Here is a 23516-nt window from a genome sequence, read left to right as displayed (position 1 = left end):
TAAGAAAACTATTAATTATATATTTTAATAATTATCTCATATAAGTAGATTATAAATATATAGGCTGTAAGTATCCACAATATTTATATAGTTTAATAAAATTAAATTTAATAAAAATATTAGATATATAAAAACTTAAATGTTTATTCTCGAACTTGGGCGAAAAACAGAAGTGAATTAAAGACAGTAAGTTCTCCAAGTCATTTTAGGTCACAAACCATAGAGAAACTGATGTCAACTTGGAATGAATGGGGTATTTGTTCCTTTGCTTTCGGGAATCTGTAATAGCATCAGCAGAGTGATATTTATGTTTTTGCATAGTTTTGTAAGATTCATCTCAAAAACACTGATGAACAAATAGATAAACTAAGGGTGGTTATTATTATTATTATGTTCCAAAATATTTCCTCTCTAGCTATTCCTAATTTCTCTCAGAATTATCTTAGTGTATCAATTCTTCACCAATTTCTATTCCTTCCTCTCTTTAAAAAGTTTTGTGTCATTGCAAAATCAGCTCCCAACTTTCTGCTGAGAATGATCCTCTCGCTCTCCTCTGCAGTCATAAATATCCTTTCTCAGCCTTTGCTTAAGCTGTTGTCATTCATAGAAGCTCCCCCTTCTTTCCATGTGTAGGAGAACATCAAGCTCAGGAAGAAGTGTTTCCCAGCTTTGAGATTTCAGACTTCCTCAGATGAAATTAAAACAATGTACTGTTTCCCAGATGAAGATTCATATAGGGTACCCACTTATCAGGGAGAAAGGCAGACTGGGAACAAGAGACAAAGAGAGACTGAAACAGAGAGGAGAGAGGCAGAGACCACATTTCCCCTGTCTGAATTGTACCAGAAGCCGAGATTCTGTACTTCTTCTGTAACTGTTGATTAGCAATGCTATCAGGACTATGTGAATTATTTTAATTTAATTTGGCAGATAGTAGTACATATTTACTAGATTGAGTTGATAGAATCAGTGTTAAGAACTACATTAAACTGATTAGAAGATTTTTTTTTTCTGATCTAGAAGATTATTTTTTTAAGGATCATTTTTTTATTCCAAAGACTGCCTTCCTAAAATTTGTATGAGTCTATCTAACCACGTAAGGCACAGGATCATCTTGCATTCTGCTTTCTCCCAACACGTGGAGGTCAGTTGCCTCATGCTGCCCTCATCCTTGTGATGGGAAGAGGTGCCACAAAGTAAATTGTAAAGAATAAAGAAGGATTAAGAACAGAGCAGGGGTTCTGAGGAAAACGCAACACATGAAATCAGGAATCTTTCTTTCCACGGAATTTGTACAGCTTTTTTGAATCTTTCTTGTCCCCTGCTATTTGTTTTCCCCTCACCAGGCAGGGAAATTCAGTTTTGCCTCTTAAGAATTCCATCTGCCTCTCTGAAAAAGGACAGACAGAGTGGAGGGGGCTGGTGGGGGGAAAGATGGAGATTAAAAGTCTCCAAAGTCTGAGGAAGAAGGAAAGTGAAAACTGAAAACTAAATGCCATTGTCGGTTTCTTCCGCAGACATCACTTCTCGTTATAAGATAATTTGCAGTAGATGAAGACCATGTTTGTCAGAATCTAACTCACATCGTCATTCTGGGATTCTGATGTGACCCTTTTCCACTTTTTGGTCAATAAAGAAATTCATCTCACCCAGAATCCAATCATTTAAAATGAGTCACAATGCATGACTCAAGATTCAACCAGCTACAGTATTTTTCCTCATATTAGATTTAATGTTTCCTGCAAGATTGCTTGTAGGAGTGTTACTTCTCCAGTCCCAGGTAGTTATAGATTTTTGTTACACTGTGTCTGTTGTGTGAATGTGTGTGTATATGAATAAAATATGATGTGTACACATATAGTCTTTGAATAATGCTATAATTATAAACGTAAGTTTAAAGAAAATATTGATTTCTCCAATTCAACCAAGGAAAGGACAAATTAAAACAAATACCATATTAAGAATATATCTGATTTTCACTTTTAAAATCAAGTAATTTTTACCCAAATTTTGCAAACTTGACTCAGTCATTTCTGATATGCTGGGGATCGAAATCTCCCTCCTACATTTGAATTATTCATCATAGATGTCAAACGTTACACAAAGATTTACGGGGAGTGTGATACTGTGGATCAAGTATGTGTGGCTGCTCCCCAACTGCGTTTGACAGCAGTTCTGTCTTTCAGTGGTTCCTGAAAAGTCTAACCACATGTTTGCATAAGTCAGAGGCTTTCTTGCTGGAGTTCCTATAGGAGACATTTCCATGGGCTTTCATGGTATGCAAGATAGGTCAATTTGAAATCATATCATCCAACTTTGCTGGGTCTTCAAGTATGCTCACTAATAAATTAATCCTTGTGCAGCTAGATTAACCAACCCTGAACCAAATCCTTCAAAGGCTCTTCATTGCTTCTGCTCAAAGAAGAAAGGCTCACACTCCGAGGTCTTGCATTCACAGCCTTTCTCCACCAACCCCAATCTACACTCCTACTATATCCTTTCTGTGCTGGTCCACTCATCCACTCCCTGTTCCCCAAACACACCCTGTACCTTTGGCCTTCGGGTATTGCCTCAAGCTGTTCTCACCTAGAATGTCTTCTTTTTGCCCGACAAACCCAAGCCTACTCATTCTTTTTGTAAATTTTGTATTTTTTAATTATACAAAATAATGCATGACTACATTCTCTTTGGAAAAATATTCAAACAATATAGAAGATATTCAGTAAAAACTGAAAGTCCCTATGAATTCTAGCCCTTCGCTCCCCTCTTCCACCACCTGTTGACTGCATTCACCTTCTCCCAGTTTACTAGGTACCTTCCAGCTCTTTCTTTCTGCATTTAATATACACATACAGTTTTTGTTTATTTCGTTTTTAGGTTAAACTATACACTTTGTTCCATGGCTAGTTTCCTCCTCTTCAAGGCCTATGTGAAATTTCCTCTCTCCCCTGAATCCCCCCTCACTACTTTAGCATCCTTCCTCCTCCTGCATTACCCTGTCTTAGACTTCTAACTCTTGACGTCCATGGCACTCTATTGGCTTCTCGTCCATCTCTTTATGACCCTGGGTTCTTGGACTCTTAGGACTGGAATGTAAAGTCTTTGAGGGAAGGAACTTATCTTTATCTTTTTGTGCTGTTTAGAACTGTATTATGCACAAAGTAGATATTCAAAACTATTTTACCAAGTAAGTGAACTCCAGGTTCCCCATTTCCTGATCTAAAGTGGGAAAGCTCCTCTTAAATGGTGAGAAAAATTTAAATGTACTCTAATGAAGTATTTAGAGTTTTCATAGCCTCTCCTAAGAATTCTCCCAATCTCTTCTACATAACAGGCTGGCAGATTTCTACAAATCAAGGGAGAAGTGCAGCAACTTTGTGAGAAATCAGAGACCCCAGGCGAAGCTGTTCTTCTCTGACCTCTCAGACCAAGGACAGCTCCACCAGTTAAATACTCTCAGGGCTGAAAATATTCTTACAGTGAAGGGACGATTACAGCACAGGCTGATGGGGAAAAGGGTTGTGAGGGAAGCACAGACTATTCCAAGAAAAACATACTCTCTCAGACTTTCTAGATCTAAAATTTCAACTCTCACTGAACGACTTTGCCAGTGGAATTGATCACTGGCATAACAGCCACAGCAATTCAAAAACCTTTCACTTTTCCTTTTAACATAAAAATTATAAAGTCGAACTTGACATTCCCTTTAAAAAAGTTATTTTCTCAGATCACAGAGAAGGCAAAACAACCAATGTTACATATCTTGTGTTTAATTTTAAATGCTGTCTCTTGAATAATTTACTTACTACTTCTTTGCCTCAGTTTATCTATCTATAAAATGAGTGTAACAATAGTGCCTATTTTTTTGGATTCTGAACATTAAATTGAAATAATCAAGTGCGGTATGTAGCAAAGTCTGACTCACAGCAAGTTTCCAAAAATGTTAGCTATGATGAGGACGATCATGTTATGGCTTCTCATGTCTATGTCAGGAGCTGAAAGAGTTTTCTTTCTTTTTTTTTTTTTTACAAACATATCTTTTTTTTAAAGATTGGCACCTGAGCTAACAACTGTTGCCAATCTTCATTTTTTTTCATTCTTCTCCCCAAAGCCCCCAGTACATAGTTGTATATTCTAGTTGTGAGTGCCTCTGGTTGTGCTATGTGGGAAGCCGCCTCAGTGTGGCCTGACAAGTGGTACCATGTCCACGCCCAGGATCCGAACTGGGGAAACTCTGGGACGCAGAAGCAGAGCATGCGAACTTAACCACTCGGCTACAGGGCTGGCCCCTGAAAGGGTTTTCTACAAAGGACTTTAGCCAAAGAAGGCAGACAAGAAAGAACACTGTTGAGCTGTTATAGTGGTGAACACTATGAGCAACATTTCTTGGAAAATTCTATTCAATTCCTTCAATCTCATTACAACGAATTTGCTTAGAATCTTTATTAAGCTATTGCTTGAAATAAATGGGCTATTAAATGGAAAAATCTCTTTTTGTTAGAAATTTCCTCCAAATTAGTATTAGTCATAACTGGATTTTATATTCCTTTTGACATCTTACATGTCTTCTATTAATAGTCTCAATTATTAAGTGCAAATAACCGATGGAAAGGACCTAACTTAATATTTAATAAGTAAGGGTTTTGTTTTATAAAAAAAGTTGCTGTTGGACCTAAGGGGGAGCTTTTAAATTCTTCAATTAGACCATTAATCAAAACAGATAAAATTAGGGGCTGGCCCTGTGGCTGAGTGGTTAAGTTCTCACGCTCCACTTTGGTGGCCTGGGGTTCGCCAGTTTGGATCCTGGGCGTGGAGCTATGCACCGCTCATCAAGCTGTGCTGTGGCGGTGTCCCACATAGAGGAACCAGAATGACCTACAACTAGGATACACAACTATGTACTGGGGCTTTGGGGAGAAAAAAAAGAGGAAGATTGGCAACAGATGTCAGCTCAGGGCCAATCTTCCTCACACACACACAACATTATTTTAGTTAATAACTACATACTTAGCTACTGCAGATAATCAAAATGGTTAAAATACTTCGAATTGCTAATTTTAGGGTCTCAAATAGTTATTGAAACACTCTAGACATACACAGGAAAAATCCAAAGCAATGAGCTAGTAAATTCTGATGCAAAGACAAGTGGTATCAATTGAGAATTTCAGGTCAAATTATTTGGTATTCAACTATTTACTTCACTTGAGCAACATCTATATAATAAATCAGCTTAGGTTATCTTAATAGTTACTGTGTGTTCGTGAATGTACAGGCTCAGGGCATAGGATCTGAGGTCAGAAAGATAAGGGTTTAAATTCCAACTTGGTAACCTCCCTGGTAAGTGAACTTGGGCAAATTGTTTAACCTCCCCAAGCCTCAGTTTCCTCATCCCTAAAATGTGGGTAACACCTATTTTGCTGGCTTGTACGGATAAAATGAGGTACTATATAGAACGAGCTTAACTGACACTTAGTAGATAGACATTGGATTCTTTCTTTTTTTTTTAACCACTTCAGTTTCTAAGCTGTGATAATAAACAAGTAAATACATAATATATCAGATGGTGATAAGCACAGTGGAAAACAGCAAAGTGGGAACCCTAAGGGTCTACCAATGGGGGAAGAGGTAGCTAAAATAAGAGAAAATGAAAAAATAGGGGGACACATGGACAAGGTGGCTTAGCCTCAGTCCATGCTTGTAAATATTTTAAGACCCATGGGGCAAGCTGTGCTCTTTCCGCCTTCCTCGTTTCATGATTGTGACCATCATAATCAGGACACAGCCTGAATTTATGCAGGCAAGTAGAGAAGAGGAAGGAGTCAGGAACGAGGAGGTGGGGGAGCTGAGGCTTGGGGGACTAATGGAGGACTAAAGTGCTGTAGGACCAGCCACGGCTATCGGGTGGCCCTCTGTCCTGAAGGGGGGGTTCCACTGGCCTGGCTACTTCCACTTCCCATTGGTACCCACAATGCAGTCTAGAGGGTAAGTGGAGTTGTAGAAGCAGTTTCTTTTGATTATTAAAAATATATATTATTTTAAACATAAAATAACCACATTACAGAAAGCAGATAACCTAAATACAGAAAATTTGAAGGATTTAGAAAAAATAAGCCACCTATAATCCCATTAGCCTAATGCATTTAACATCAGCATTTGGGTTAATTTCCTCCTAGTCTTTTCTCCTATGCATATTTAAAGATAACTGAAATCATACTGTCCACACAATTGTGGATCCTGTGCTTTTAAATACGACATGGTCTCAAAAGCATTTCCCTTGTTGCTAACCAGTTTTTCATAATTAACCTTTCAACATGTGAACAGTATATCATTGTGTAAATGAACAATAATTTACTTAACTATCTCCTTATATTGTTAGATGTTTAGAATCTTTCCAAATTTTTATTATAAATATCACATCAATATACCTTTTCCTGCATATTTTAGATTATCTTCTTAGAATTGATTTTCACAATTTTCAAAATATAAAATGTTCCAGTTCATCAACATTTTATGACTCTTCGTGTTTACTGCCAAATTGCTTTTCAAAGGGATTATATCAATGTACAGTCCCAAGAATGGTGTGTGAGAGTGACAAACCTCACTGCACCCTTGAAAACACTGGATCATTACATTATTACTTTTTTTTTACAGCTTCAATTTCCAGGCTGTGATAATAAACAAGTAAATACATAGTATGTCAGATGATGAAAAGATGTTCACAATGGCGGACAGTAAAGTGGGGAGAGGGGAAAGTGACACGGGGGGTTGGTGGTTGCTGTTTTTACGTAGGATGACCAGGAAAGGCCCTTCTTAAAAGGTGGCACTTCAGTAAGAGCTGAAGAAAGTGAGGCAGTAAGGTGTGAGCATTGTCTGAGGAAAGAGGGTTTCAGGCAGAAAAAACACCAAGATAGACCCTGAGGCAGATTCAAGATGGGCAGTCTTTGAGAAACAGCGAGGGGGCCAGGTTGCTCCCATCCATTGGGAAGATGGGGGCATGGAAGGAGATAAGATCAAAGGGAAAGCAGGCAGCCAGGACATGGAAGGCTTTATCGGTCATTGTAAGGATTTTTCTTTTATTTTGAGTAGGACGGGAAGGCATTAAAGGGTTTTGGAAAGAGAAGAGTCAAGAACTGATTGTGTTTCATGTGATTAGCTGATGTGTTCAGAACAGACTAAATATGCTCAAAACCAAACTCAGTGTCTTTCCTGGCAAACCTCCTACCTTCTCAGCATCTCCATTCTCTGAATCATCAGTATTCAAAATCTCAGTCATCTTTTGCATCTCAGAACTAATCATCACCAAACCCTGTCAATTCTCCCTCCAAAATGTCTCTTGTATCTGCCTTGTCTATCCATTCCCATTGCCCAAACCTTACCATAACGATTTTCTAAATGATCTCCCAGCCTTCTATCTTTCTGCTCTCCACTCATACCACTCAGTGCTGTCAGCAGTCATCCAAGCAAAGTGGATTATTCATGGGTCTGCTCTTTATCTTTGCTGCCTCCACCCCAACAATAAGGTCAAAATTCTTTGGAATGAAATTCAAGCTCTACCACAATCTGATTCTAATCTAGGGGTCAAAACTTATCTCCCATTATTACTTAGAATTAACTGTGCCTTCCTGTCTAACAAGTTTCCTGAACCAGCTCTGCACTTTCTTACCGTATACCTTTGCTCACATTGTCTCCCCTTCCTTGAACCTTCTGTTGAAAACACTCTTCAGCCCCACCCAGAAATCCTGCCCATACTTCTCGGACCACCCCAAACATCACTTTCTTCACGAAGTCATCCTCAAGCTCCCTGGCTGGAGTTAAGCTCATTTCCTTTTGTGCACCCATAAATTCTACTCCATTACCCACACATTCTGTACCATATTACACCATGGTTTTGTGAATATGTTCTTTTGTTACTAAGCGATAAGTTCCTTAAGGATCCATATCTTATTTGTCTTTGTATCTCCGACATCACTTACTATAATGCCTTGAACATAGTAGGTGTCTAATAAATGTTTGTGGAACTTAAATTCCCCAAGGCTTTGTTGCTAATTTATTGTTGAAACACAACTAGAATTCGGGTCATCTGATTCCCAGCTCCATATACCTTTCCCAATACCATCCTATCTTTCTGACTTCTTCTTTCTATGGTTCATTGTCTTCTCATCTGAAGAACATTTGAAACCACTAAGGAAGGATGACTAAACAAAAAACAAATGCTGGAATTTATTTTCCATGTAGCTATTTAAACCAAAGTGAACCTAATTTAAGGGCACTAAAATTTTGACTCTGAATTAAAAAATAAGAATAAAAAAACATCGTGCATACACACCTAGAGACTTTTTAGCTTCTTATATTTTGATTTTTGAGCAGCACTTAAACTTTTAGGAGTCAGGTTGCCATGTTTCTTGGTATGCTGTAAATTTGTAGTGGGGGGGAAAGAAAAAAGTGTGTGTGATTTTGCTTAACAACTGTCAGCAGCATTTCTAGCCCCTAAGAATATGAGAGGGTTTAAAATTTGGGATGAGAGCCTGAGGCAAACAATAATTCCCAATTATCTCAATCCTTCCTATCTTGGAAAAACAGCTCAAGGAACTAGTGTCCTAACCTGGGCGTCCCCTTTGGTCGTTGAAATTAAATCGGTCAATTATACACATGACACATGTTATACATAAGTACATGTAAAATGAGAATAAAATTAAGTTATAGTATTTAAAATATAGTAATAGCTAGGATTAATATGCACATATGAGAATTCTTTTAGAGTGATGAACACTGATGTCTCAGGAAAAGAAAGACATGACTGAGTCAAAACATGTATTTTAGAGAATGGTTTAAGAAAGTAAGGAGAAAAAAAGAAGTGGAATGACTCTTTTTCTCCTAAACAGTTCTGCCTTCTTCTCCCTGTTGCAACTTAAAAGAGGGCAGCATTGCTATGAAGAATGTCCCATTGAGGTTTTCACAAACTCAAATGAAATGGGATGAAATTAAAGCCTTACATTTTACAGGAAAAAAGGACAAAACCGAAGCACTAATTCCTCTCACTCTCCTCGCTCCCCCTCTGAGTGTTACAGCAGCGACTGACCTGTGAATCTGAAGTGAATCGTAGGACAGGATCACAGGCGTGAAAGTGACTTCTGAAGTAGTTTTGTCTACTTTCTATCCCTGGCGAGTGAGCTCCAAACCGTTACAAACAATGAGTTAGTATTTAAGAAACTCCCCCATAGGCAATTTTCCCCAACTACAACCTAAATTCTACCTTACAGAATGACATGGACAATTTTTCCTATACTCTACAATGAAGACGTGAAAGCAGCTTTTTGCCATAGCTAATGATCGTAACCATTTCTGCATCACGTGGGTTATATTTCCGGACTATGGGAAGACAGTATGGAATAAGGGGTAAGAATTTGGGCTTGGAGACAGATCTGTGCTTAAGCCACAGCTGTAGGATCATAGGCAATTTACTTAAGTTCTCTAAGCCTCAATTTCCTCACCCATAATGTGGGGATGATAATACCATCCAGCTGATCAAATTACTCGAAGAATAGTCTAGAACAAGTGCTGTCCAATGGAAATATAATGCAAGCTGCAAATGTGAGTCAAATATATAATTTAAAATTTTCTAGTAATCACATTAAGAAAAGCATAAAGAAACAGGTGAAATGAATTTTAGTAATATGTTTTACTTATATTGAAAATATCATTTCAACATATAAAAAATATTAATGAGATATTTTACATTCTCTTTTTTTGTACTAAGCCTTTGAAATCCCATGTGTGTTTTATACATATGGCTTATCTCGACTCAAAGTAACCACATTTCAAGCATGGGTGGCTGGTGGCTAGCAGATTGAAGAGTACAGGTCTAGAAAAAAGGCTGTAAAGCATTTAGCATTTTGCTAGGCATGTAATGAATGCTAAAAAGTTGGGGTTTCCATTATCAGTAATATTATTCTTAGAGAACTGTGTAATCTTCTCAAAGCCTTCGATTCCCCAGACTGGCTCTGTCTGTGGTACTCTTAGGGGTACCTGGAGAGACTGGGTTGCTCAAGCCAAAGCCCTCCAGTTACTTCAAGGTCAACTTCCTCATGGTCACTCTCCATCTAACTGATAGAGGGGGTCACAAAAAGTAGGATCTGCACAGATGATATATCCATTTAGTGCCAATGACCTTCAGGTACTGACACATTAAACCCAAAGAAGTAGGCACCATCACTAATCTGCCACATTCTCAAATAAATAGGACAGCACAGGGCATTTGCTAAAACAACCGCTTGTTCCTATATTTTTCCCCTTAGAAGTAGCAAGGTGCTATGCAATACACTGTGCTCAAAAGATGATTTGATAAGTTAAACATAGTCACCGTAAGACCCAGCAATTCCACTAGGTGTGCACAAGAGAATTATAAAACATGTGTTCACGCAAAAACCTGTACACAAATGTACACAGCAGCATTATTCATAATAGCCAAGAAGGTGAAACAGCCTAAATGTTCATCAACTGATGAATGGATAAACAAAATATTCATACAATGGAATATTATTCAGCCATAAACAGGAATAAAAGCCTAATACATGCTACAACCACAGGTGAACCTTGAAAACATTATGCTAGGCAAAAGAAGCTAGTCATAAAAGGCCACATATTGTATAAACTCCACTTATATGAAATGTCCGCAATGGGCAAGTCCATAGATAGAGAAAATAGATTAATGGCTTCCAGAGGGTGGGGGGAGGGGAAGAATTGAGAGTGACTGCTAACAGGTGTGGAATTTCTTTCTGGGGTGATGGGAATGTTCTGGAATTAGACAATGGTTGTAAAATGTTGTGAATATACTAAAAACCACTGGATTGTAAAAAAAAACAACACACAAAACTCGATTTGTTGTCCTAGGGCAGCACGATCAGAAACAAGTACTGCCAGAGTCCCAGAATGGAGAAGTATATGTAAGCTTTTAAAAATAGAAGAGATCACCCATGCCCAAAATATTATTTGATAGGCTATCATTAACTAAAGCATACATAATATCAAATCTTTGTCTCCTTCCCATAAATTACAACTGATTTACATTTTAACATTAAGCATATTATCTACTAAGAGGGCACGAACCTGAAGGACACACACACATACACATATACATAAACATAAATGCATGCAAATGAGTTTGAAGTTTCTGAAAGAAACCCATCGTTGCTCTGTTCAAGGCCCTCCAGGCTCCCATCCCTCTCTTGGGATGGCCCCACATCTCAAGTGCCTCCTGCCTACTGTGTGGCAGCAGAGTGCAGCAGGTAAGGCGTGCGCTCTGGAGCCAGACAGCCTGTGTTAAAGCCCAGGTCTCACTACTCACTAACTTTGCTCTTTGGGCAACTTTCCTAACTCTTCTGTGCCTCAGTTTCCCTTTACAACGGGGACAATAAGAGTGCCTGGGCTTGTTGCAAGGATTAACAGAATTAGTGTATATAAGGTGCTCAGAGGAATGCCTGGCCTGTGGTGGATACTTTATAAGCGTTTTATAAATAAATATTTAAAACCCTGTCCCCACAGCAGGCCAACCTTGCTTGCACATGCTTTCCCTCTGTCTGGGACGCTCTTTCCCCACAGTGTCTCCTCCCTCTCTTCCTCCGGCACTTTGTTCAAATATCATCTCAGCGATCCTGATCACTCTACCTCCCTCCCTTGCTTGTTTCTGTTCCTAGCATTTATCACTTTCTAATATGCTAGGGGATAATTTGCTTATGGATCTTGTTTGTGGCCCACAACTCCTGTTAGAAGGCGGGGATCTTATCTGTCTCTTTGCCATTACCCCTAAGCTCCCAGGACAGTGGCTGCCGCAGAAAACACACTCCACCATGTTTTCTGAAGGAATGAAGAGACAGTGGTTACTTCTGGGCAGTGGCACTGGGGATTGGGACAAGAGTTTACCTTTCACTGAATAACATTTTGTACCATTTTATATTTGACCATGTGCTTATGTGCTTTTCATAACAACGAAAAGTGAGAAATAAGACACTGGAAACACAGGAGTACGTGGACCTGAAGGAGAAGCTGGTAGCATAAAACAATAAGACTTCGGGCATGCATGACCAGTGGAGAATTCTAGAGGAAAGTGGGAGGATGCTCCTGCAGGCCACCTTTAGACTTTACCCCTGAGAAAAGGTGGAATGATACCTCAGAAATGGCACACAGCCCAAGCCTTGAAGCACACCATGTACACAAGTTAGCAAAAAGTCTTAATAGGATCCTTCAGATTGTGCAATAGGTGTCCTGTACCTATGAGTACAACGAGAAATTTTTCCATGGCAAAAGGCCTGTTTCCAGGCACAGTAAACAGAAGCATTTGCTGAGGGCCATTTGCCCACTTCCGCCACTGCAGCATGGCCAGGCAGGTGGCCATGGCGCACGGGATGCCTTAGGCAGGGACAGACGGTCTGTGTCCACGGCCTGCGAATAGGGGCCTTCCTCATTCCCTAACAGGCCCTCTGGAAACCTCATAAAGACTACACAATCCCACGTGAGAGCACTGGACTTCAAACGACTTGTTCTGTAAGCTTATCCCATCTAGTCTGGGGGTAAAACTCTGCTATAAGTTGTCTTTGGGGTCCCCCCACCTCTCTTTTCCACGTCACCCTGTCCTCCCCCATGCTTTGCTGCCCCTGCTCTCTCCTGTCAGGAGCAAAGCAGCTGATGAGTCGCCAGCCCCTTGGATAATGTATTACCCCCTTCCACGAGCTTTTGCATTTAAAAAGAGGTCAACAGGAAAGACAGAATGATGACGTTGTTGATAACAAAATAAATAATATTGAAGATGATGACAAGGATAGCTGATGATAGCATTTATTTACTGAACATTTACTGGGTGCCAGGTTTCTAAAAATGGATACAATTTATCTTATTTAATCCTCCAACAATCCAATGAAGTAGATATCATTATATCCACGTCACAGATGAGGAATGAAAAGTCACATAATTAGTAAGGGGCAGATGAGGGTTTAGAAGAACCATTTCTACAAATTTTTGCTCTAAGGAATTCCGTCATGTTCAAATGAATGGATTTCTAAGGTGGAATCTTTGACCCTGGAGGGAGAGAGCTGGGGAGAGTCAGACCACCAGCAACCCTCAAGAGCAATGGAATAGACCATCAAGACTTGAAACTTCAAACAATCCACTGTGTCTCTAACTGCCTAGTTTCAAACCCTGACTCCGACACTCATGATATTACCTGGGGGAAGTCACATAACTTGTCTGTGCTTGAAACTATTAGAATTCAGTGAGATAATGCCAACAAAGTGCTTGCAATAAGATGCGTGTATGGGGGCCGGCTCTGTGGCTGAGTGGTTAAGTTCACGCGCTCCCCTGCGGCTGCCCAGGGTTCGGATCCTGGGCGTGGACACGGCACCACTCATCAGGCCACGTTGAGGCTGCGTCCCATATCCCACAACTAGAAGGACCTGCAACTAAGATATACAACTGTGTATGGGGGGGTTTGGGGAGATAAAGCAGAAAAAATAAATAAATAAAAAATAAAAAAATAAAAAAAAGATGCGTGTATGTAAGCGTGTACGTATGTGTGTGTATGTATACATATACAGCATATTATAATTGCTATCAATCCCTACTAATCATCAGAACAATTTATTTCTAGATTCCAAATAACAGAGGTACTCTTTTACCTGATTTTATAATGTAGTTGCTGATCCATTTTCTATGGATTTTTTTAATTGAGAAGGTAGCATAACAATAGAATTTTGAAGAAAGACACCCCAAATCCTATTTCCCTAACACAACAATTATTTTTGCTGTTGCAAATTGCCTCCAAGTTTTGCTAAGTCTGAGAAGCCACCTGGAGAGGACACTATATTGAATCAGAGTTGGAGTTTTCTCTCACTCTGTCACTAACTAGCTGTGGGATCTCAAAGAAGTGACACATCTACCCTTTGCCTTAGTTTCGGTGAATATAAAGTGAGGGGGTTAGACCAGATGATCTTTAAGAACCTCTAGCTCTAACAGTCTCTGATTTTGATCTATAATCTACTTTTTTTAAACTTTCTTGCATATTCATATGGAACGGTATATATAAAGTACATGTAAGCATTGTTTGCAAAGTTAGCTAGCTTTCTAGACTATGCCTGGAAATAAAATTTCACATATAATGAGTTCTGCAAAGGTAGAAATCCCAGGAATTTCAGAAGTAGCTACCAAATTACCAAAAAGCTACAAAAATTAATATCTTAATACATTCACAATATATATGTTTGCAACTAAAGTGTTAGCAATTCCAAGCACTAATTATAAGTAATACATTTAGTTTGATAAGGTCATTCTAATCTTTGTTGATATATAGTTATTCACTCATGATGTAAATATGAAAATGTTACATCAATGTAGTTTTTTCATGTGGTATTCCTAATTTTTAATGTTTCTCTACAAGAAAATCAAAGAGAAAAAAAAAGGAACGACTCTACCCGACTTCGATAAAATTGGCAGAAACATGTCAATGTAAATGTCTAAAATATCTATAAAAATTAGATGAAGCGGTCACTCTCCTTTGTAAGCTGGTGTAACCTTTCTGGAGTCTATTTGACAATACTAATCAAGATCTTAACTACATTCCTACCCTCTGGCTGGGTAATTCCACTTACAGGAATTTGTACTAAAGAAATAATAAGGGGGCTGGCCCTGCGGCTGAGTGGTTACGTTCACGCACTCTGCTTTGGCGGCCCAGCGTTTCACTGGTTTGATTCCTGAGCACAGACATTGCACCACTCATCAGGCCACGCTCAGGCGGTGTCCCACACAGCAGAGCCAGAAGGACATACAACTAGAATGTACAACTATGTACTGGGGGCTTTGGAGAGGAGAAGAAGGGAAAAAAAAAAAAAAAGAAAAGGAAATTGGCAACAGATATTAGCTCAGGTGCCAATCTCTAAAAAAATAAAATAATAAGAAAAAGTACACAAATGCTTAGTTGCAGTATTATATATAACTGTAAAGAATTAGAAACAATTTAAATGTCCAGAAATAGAAGAATGGCTAAATAACTGATATTACACATGTATCAAATATATGTATGTGTGTGGACATTCTTTCTGCCTCAGCCAGATCATACTATAAATACCAAGGGTGCTTGTTGCTACTGGCTTAATCACTGTTTCTGGGTCTTTTCAGAGAACAAGGAGCTAGGAAATATGTCTATACATATGCATCATACGTTTCTATCACTAACTTCCAATTCAAATTCAGAATTACAGGGTTTTTACCTAACTTCTTCTCTTTTATATCAATGTTAGTTTCCTCTCATGCTGAGAATCCTGATTCTCAAGGACACGGATCACAATAGAATTAGAGTATCCCATAATTAATATTTGCTTGGCCCCTGTGACCCAGAAGAGCACTACCCACACCACCACCACCAGGACAGTTACCAAGAACTGTTAAAAAAGGTTTTTGCAGTTCTTTTTGTCCTTAGGGTATGTCCCACCAGGGATATGTAGTCAAATGACTGTGTGTTAAAGTTATTTAAAATAGTTCTCCGTATCCCACGAATTGGAAATACGGTTAGGCTTTAAAAAAAATTAGAAATTGCATTTTTTAAAATTAATATTTTTATAATTCTGTAAAATATTTACATGAGTCCAAAGTCAAATCTACAAAATGAAATAAGTTCAAAGAAGTCTAGTTTCTAGCACCATCCCTCCTACTTCATTCCTTTCCTCCTTTTACAGGTAGCTATTATTTTGTGATATTTACCCTTCCATTGTTTGTGCTTTAATATACGCAAACATTTATAAATATATACAGACATGTGTATGTGTGTACGCATGTATACATGTGTGTCTATATATGTAAATGCACATTTATATCCGTTATACGTACATGTTGGCATCCTAGACTCAGTTTTCTCCCTCTTGCTTTTTTAGTTATAAGTATATCCTATTGATCAATGCATACAAGTATATCTAGAGAGTCCTAACTCCATCTCATAACTGCACAGAACTCCATTGTGTGGATGTACCATAGTTTGTCCAACCAGTCCTCTATTAATGGACATTTGGGTTGTTTCTAGTCTTTTGCTATTATAAATACTTTCTGTCCTATGGTTTTATATTATATTTATGTGTATTCAAGTCTTAAATGTAAATAGATTTTTTACCATGTGGAAATATACAAGATGAGACTAGACCATCTTATCATACCAAATAATAGGGACTACTAAGGTCGTGTCAGAAGTAGAGCCAACTTGGAGACGCTACCACAGGCCAAATAGGGATAACTTCAGCATTAATCAGAATAATAAATAAGACGTATTGAAACACACTGAATATGTTTCAATTAACGAGTCCAAATGATAGTTAAAAAACAAAAATAGAATACAGAAGCAAAATAACAAAACACCTATTTGGTCACCATTGGCACATGCTAGAAAATCAGCTCAAGGAATAACAGGATTAAAATATCACTATTTTGTGATGTTTATTAAACCCATGAGGCTAGGTAACACAAAAAGAGATTGCACAGGGGCTGGTCCTGTGGTGTAGTAAAGTCCAGCATGCTCTGTTTCAGCGGCCTGGGTTCACAGGTTTGGATCCCAGGTGCACACTTACACCACTTGTCAAGCCATGCTGCGGTGGCGACCCATGTATAAAATAGTGGAAGACTGGCGCAAATGTTAGCTCAGGGCTAATCTTCCACAGCAAAAAAAGAAGATTGGCAACGGGTGTTAGCTCAGAGCAAATCTTCCTCACCAAAAGAAAAAGAGAGAGAGAGATTATTACACATTATGGACCTGCGGATGGCAAAACACACCACTACCTATGAAGCAGTCTTGCAAAGAAAAATATCTGAATGTGGTAAAGCCTGTAGACAGCTGTAAGAAATACAGAAGACAGAGGAACATGTGAAAGTATACCATGGAGATGCAATGAGAAAAACCCCAGCTGTGACAAGTTTCTACAGGACAAACAACTTGGTTTCTTCAATACATAAATTGCAAGGAAAAAAATATTAGGGTGGGAACCCATATATATTTGAAAAGATTTAACAGACAATCAACCAACTTCAGTATGTGAACTTTATTTGGATCCTGCTTCAAACAAACCATAAAAATAAATTATAATATTTATGAGACAATTGGAAATTTGAACACTGAGTATTTCATATTATTAAAGTATTATTGTTAATTAGCTTAGATGTGATAATGGTTATGTTAAAAATGTCCTTATCTTTCAAAGATCCATATTGAAATACTTAGGGATGAAAGGATACAATTTTTGCAATTTGCTTTATTTTACTTTTTGTTTTTTGAGGAAGATTAGCCCTGAGCTAACATCTGCCACCAATCCTCCTCTTTTTGCTGAGGAAGCCTGGCCCTGAGCTAACATCCTTGCCCATCTTCCTCTGCTTTATATGTGGGATGCCTACCACAGCATGGCGAGCCAAGCGATGCCATGTCTGCACCCAGCGTCTGAACCAGCAAACCCTGGGCTGCTGAAGCAGAACATGTGAACTTACCCACTGTGCCACTGGGGCCAGCCCATGGAATTTGCTTTAAAATAAAATGAGTGGGAAAGAGGAAGAGGACTTATGGGTTGGCCATCATGGGTTGTTGGGTACATGGGGTTCATTATACTCTCTGTCTACTTTTGTTTACATTTTACATTTTCTGTAATAAAACATTAATATGCAATTATATATAATGGGTTCTTTGGTGTGTGTGTTATGTGTGTATAACCATCCATTATAAGGAAATAGAACAAAATGTTAATAGTGATTATCTCTAGATGACAGAATTATGAGTGATTTGGTGATTTTTATTTTCTTGTTTTTACTGCATATTCTATGGTTTTCATACTGCACTAATTAGGAAAATGTTATTCAAAAAGAAAAATCTTTAATTATTTAACAATACCATTTCCACAATTCAGCTAGAATTCACTTCTGACGCAGTGAATAAAATAACTTTGTATGTTTGAAATATAATTGGCAAGGCGAATTATTTAATATTTAATTATATTCAGTTTTGAGAGGGTACATATAATAGTCCATGAAAATATACCTCTAAAGCAAAGTTTGAGGTTTGGAAATTCCGTCATTTGGTGTAATAAGATAATCTTAAATTTAAAGCTTAGGCATAAACAGTTAATTTTTTTTTCTCCTTCTTACGTAACACGAAAACAACTGATCCAGTTTGGCACCAATTTCCTCCACCAAAGTCACCTTTGTGCTGAAGTTCAGCACCTCAGGTTTCAGTCAAATAACTTGCAGATAAGAAAAGGTTTCTTAAAATTTTCTCATAATTTTCCTACAGTGTTAGTTCCTGGCAAAGGGGGAAAGTCCTGTCTCCGTAGTTAAGTCAGCTGGGGGACTGCTTCTCGCTCCTGCTTTCTCACATGCAGAGAGAGCGAGCTGTGTACATCACTCCTTTTGTATTGCTGGAATAAACGTAAGGCCACGACAGTAGATAGAATTAAAGAAAAAGACAGTTGATGGGCATTTTTAGTATATTCATAGATAATATGAGATAATGCAGGGTTTGTCATTCAATTATTAGAAAATTAGTCCTTTAAGATCAGAAACAAATTTTAAACCAGCTTAGAAAAAACAAGTATGTTTTGTAACTATACTATCATCTGAATGTTCTATAATCAGGTAACTGTCCTGTCTTCATTTATTTTGAAATACTTTTCATTTATCTAACTTTCCTTCTTCCTTCGGTTCTCCAAACGAGACATAGTCAGCTCCTGTTAGGAAATACTTAACAGATTATCCCTGAAGTAACATTTTGTTCTGAACGTAGACTTTAAAGCGAAGTCTTTGATAGATGTAGTTATTCATTTGGAAATGAAATTTTCTGAGTTAACAGCTGGAGGCAGATAATGTTGATTTGGGTCCATTTCTTCATTTGAGGTTCCAGGGATTATTATATGCTTCACGTGTCTACACTTGCAACTATGTGCCAGGCTTTGTGCTAAGTATTTTCATATATGATCTCAATTATTTATTACAGTAGCCCTGTGAAATAGTTATTTTGGAGAGAGGTTAATTTGCTAGCTCAAGGTCATACCGGAATCTAGCTGATTGCAAATCTTGTGTTACCACTTTTAAGTTCTGAACGATGGTGATTGAGAGCACTGGGAGCAGTTCTTGGTGTCTAGTACGGAGGCTGGTACTAGAAAATTATGTCAGGTCAGTTCAAAGACTGATATTCATCTGCCTCCTTGTAAAAAGAGGGTTCTCTGCCTCCTTCACAACTGGAAGACGTGCAGGAGTCGCAACATGCTTCGTATCGCAGCGAAGCGGGGGGCAGCTGAGATGGAGCGTCTCTTATGAAGAAACCAACTAAGACGCGCCGAGGAGAAGGGAGAGGGCCATCTGCCTTCACAGCAGAAGGCAGTGCAGCTTTCTGCCTCGATGTTTGAACAGATTGAAGACGGGCAGACATTTTTAAGCCTGGGAATAAACATTGTTTTGACTTAGTGGCCAACAAACTAAAGGTCAACCTGAGAAAGTTGATTCTTGACATATTTCCAACAAGGGTCACTTGTTTCAACAGAATGGACTCAAAGTTAAGAATTAAAAACCTCAATTTTGGTAAATTATATGTTTGAAATACTGAGGGTTCTAATTACATGTACATCCCAAATGCCAGTAGAGCCCCCTCTATTCATTTACTCATAACTTCATGTAAAACTGTTTGGGAAACGGTTTTTTAAAGCAATTTACCTTCAGGCTTAGTTAAAGAATGGAATATGTGAAAGAAGGACTTTCCAGCTTCTGTTGACTCAGTGATGCAAAAGGAAAAATATGTTTATAAGAATTTGACTGCTTGGTAACTCAAAAATAATTGATTTAAGAAACTTGAAATTCCACTTGTTAAATGCTGAATCCGATTAGGAATATCAAACGTAATTTTCCAAAGCTTCTGCTTGTGCCAGCTACTAATACTACAGAATCATTCTGATGGGCATCAAATTATTAACTATTCCCATAAGGTTGCACTAGAAGTCCCTACTAGGAATATTTTATTTGTGGAGACATAAATACAGGTTACACAACACCTTGTAAGTGGACTTGAACTAAAGGATCTTAAAAATAAATAGGAACAACAAAAATAAAACATGACTAACTCTCCTGCCACCATCAAAACAAATGTTTCCAAGGACGTGAAGCCAAGAAAACAGAAATCCATAAACACAAAGGCCAAGAGAATCACTTCAATCTACTAAGCCGCTCTAAATGACAAAACAAAACGAAAACCCAACAAAAGCAAAAAACCCCACCTGCTTTGAAGGAAAGAATGCTGAAGAACATTGACCTTTCCTGCCCCTTGGCCTACCACGGAAATCCAGCCTGCAGCTGATATTAAAGTGACTGAATCTCCCAAAATTATGGGAGATGGGTGTCTTAAAAATGCAGCAGGTTTGATCACATAGGTCACATCCACATTAGCCGAAGCAGTAATTAACAAGGAAGGGTAATCTACTTCATTCATTTTAATAACCAATTCTTTTGCCACGGAGCCAATCCAACTTGATTATTAAGACACAATGATATTGGAATGAACTATTTTTCAATCCAAGAATTTTTATTATGGAGAGAGCACTTGGACAATTTAAGCAATTATGTGCTTCATTTCTCCTTTTCTGTATCTCCATTCTTGCTTCTACATAAAGTATTGAATTTAACTCGTTTCCTTCTTAGTGTTTTAGTCTTCTTTTAGAAAATTTAAACTAGCTTTTAAAAGGCTGCAGGGTAAGTGTTGATGGTTAGCCTCTATGAGAAATGATCTTAGTCCCTAGAGCCCAGACTGCTAGCCTGGAGGGCAACAGGCCAAATTCTGGCCGCTCTGAAAAACCCAGCATACCTAGAACATAGAAAATCTAAGGTTTGTACCAAGATGCTTGTCAGTAGTTGTGTTAATACGCATTCTAGATTTTACCATACTTCTCCCAAAACACTTCCACGGATGCCTGACCCACACAATCTCTCCTTACATCCACACACACATTCTTTCTTTTCATTTGGATACAATGTTGCTAAAGAGCAAGGTCACTTGAAAGAAAGCTGAACTTGGAGTCAGAATCCAAGGGTGAGTTCCAGTTCTTCAGGAGACCAGTTAAAGGCAATTGAGTGCAGTAGGTAAATGTGTGCTGCGAAAGCCAGAATGTGTGGGTGCAAATCCTGTTTTTTCCGCTTTCCAGCTATGTGACTCCAGGCAAGTTATTTAAATCTTGTGCCTCAGTTTTCTCATTTGTAAAATGGTGATGATATCAATAACGACCTCACAGAGCTAAACATCCTAATTAGAATTAAACGTCCTAATTAGGCTTAGAACAGAGCCTCAGGTAATCTAAGCATTCAGTAAATGTCAGGAATCATTATTACCAGTTGCATGACCTTGTGGACCTCACCTAACTTCTCTGAAACTCTTTCATCTTCTGTCCAACCTCACATGGTCCTTCCGAAGACCAAATAAATTCATGCAACGTAAGCAGCAGTCACTTTAAAAACATAATCCAGTATTAAACAACTCCTTCTACCAACTAGAATTAGGTCCTTTCTGCTCTGTGCTTTTGTAATACTTAAAACACACGCATACATACATAACACACACATGCACAGACACCCCTGTTATAGGACTTGTCACATTGGATCATAAGAATTTGCTTACCTGTCCATCTCCCCCACTAACAGAGCATCCTCTGATTCACCTCTGCACCCTCAGCACGTTGGACATACCTGGCACAAACAGGTACTCAATAAATATTTGTTTAAATGAATATTGTCCAAACAACTGAGCAGGAATTCTCAAGGCCTTTGCCAGGAATGATGGATTGTCACTTTTTGCCAAGTGTCCTCAGTAGACCACCCAGAAATGTGCTTGTTTCTCCTCAGGCACAATATATTGAGATTCTGTCATTTTGAACACAGTCGATCTTGTGTAGGTGCATTCACTCATTCTTTCAACTTAATAAATAATTATTGAGCACCTGTTGTGTGCAGGGTCCTATGCTGGCCTCCATATAGTGCACCACAAGTGGCAAATGCCCCAGTTAATTCAGTCCCCACCCCGCATACTGAAAGAACCTATTTACTATAGGATCGTTTACGACTGGAGATAATAAGCTGCTTGGTTTGATTACTTCATTCAAGTTATAGAATCTCAAGGTGGGAAAGAATGATTTTCTAGAAGTGGAAATCCTTCTAGAATAATAGCTAAGGTCAGGGATCTAACTGCCTAAGTTCAGATCCTTGCTCTGCTTTGTACACAGTGTAAGACCTCGTGCAAGTTACTTAACCCCTCTAAGGCTCCTTTTTCTCACCTGTAAGATGGAGCTAGTAGGATCGATGTGAGTATTAAAAATAACAACTCACATTAATCCTTTATTATGGTACCTGCCATATAGGAAGCACTCGATGTGTGTTTGCTGTTGTGATTAACCAAATGCCTCACCCCTGTGTCTGAACTTCCCTCACAAATATATTCAGCAAATGGGGCATGAATGCCCAGCTTCTGCTTGCACACCACCGGGATCACGGAACCGACAACCTCCAGCAGTTGTCCCCTTGATTGCTAGGCAAATCTAACTGTTGATAAATTCTAGTGGGTTGTAATATACAAGCTTACATCTGCTCACGAGTCGTCGATCTGCCATTTGGGATTACCCAGAAGAAATCAAATCTCTCCTCTGCAGGACAGCCCTCCTAACTTTGGAAGGCGGCCACGTATGCTAGTATCACCCTCCTTCTCACGCATCCACGTACAATCTCAGAGCCTGTCATCATTTCTGATATGACACTGATGACCATATCCCTTCTTATCCTTGTTACTCTTCTTGAATAATCTTTTGTTTATCAATGTCTCTTTTAAAGGCTAGAGATCAGAATTCATACAACAGAACAAAGGTGGTCTGATAGCCAGTGAGTACAAGAGAACTACTTCCCCACTCGAACACTATATTTCTATTAATACAACAAAAGATTGATGTTTTTTGGACGTTACATCACACTGTGTTGACTCATCATCTATTCACAATCAACAGGACACTCTCAATCTTCCTACGTGAGCAATTGTAAGCCATCTCGCCCCCAACCTGTACTTGTATAATTGAATTTTGGGATCTTTGAGTACTTTATATTTGTCCCCATTAAAGTTTATATTGTTAGATATGATTCATTATTACATTTTGTCAAGATTGGGGGGGGATACTGATTGTACCATTCAACTTGTTATTCTTTCTAGTGGTGTGTCATCTGTAAATTTGTTCAGCATGCTGTCAAATGTTATCATCTTAGTCATCAATGAAAGTGTTAAGGGGACAAGGCTACAAACCAGACTTGCATTAGATCCCCAGAGCCCTGGATGTGTATCAACCTCTTAAAAACTTTTCTTAAAGACATCATTCATTCAACCAACAAACATTTACTGAATGCCCACCATGTACCAGTTACTATTCCAAGCACGGAACCCGTAGTGGAAACAAAACAAAACCCCTGCCCTCACATCCTAGTAGAGGAGAGAG

General features: G+C 38.6%; 1 protein-coding gene across 15 annotated transcripts in view; it reads right to left on the bottom strand.

The window, feature by feature from the left end:
- The window catches only part of MKLN1 (muskelin 1), a 311721-nt gene that overhangs the window by 264823 nt on the left and 23382 nt on the right, over window positions 1-23516 (bottom strand). For 4 of the 15 annotated variants that reach the window (XM_070513561.1, XM_070513567.1, XM_070513551.1 and 1 more), the window contains one exon: window positions 21665-21732. The exons of the other annotated variants lie outside the window; for them this stretch is intronic. Coding sequence is in view for 3 of the 4 variants with exons in the window: in XM_070513567.1 (XP_070369668.1) it covers window positions 21665-21672 (8 nt within the window). In the remaining variant the exon portion in view is untranslated. The remainder of the gene's footprint in view (window positions 1-21664; window positions 21733-23516) is intronic. 15 annotated transcript variants of the gene reach the window in all.

The sequence above is a fragment of the Equus asinus genome, chromosome 1 (assembly GCF_041296235.1).
Source record: "Equus asinus isolate D_3611 breed Donkey chromosome 1, EquAss-T2T_v2, whole genome shotgun sequence".
In the NCBI taxonomy this organism is placed as follows: Eukaryota; Metazoa; Chordata; class Mammalia; order Perissodactyla; family Equidae; genus Equus; species Equus asinus.
Note: the sequence above shows the minus strand (reverse complement) of the source record. Positions and strands in the feature narration are given on the sequence as shown.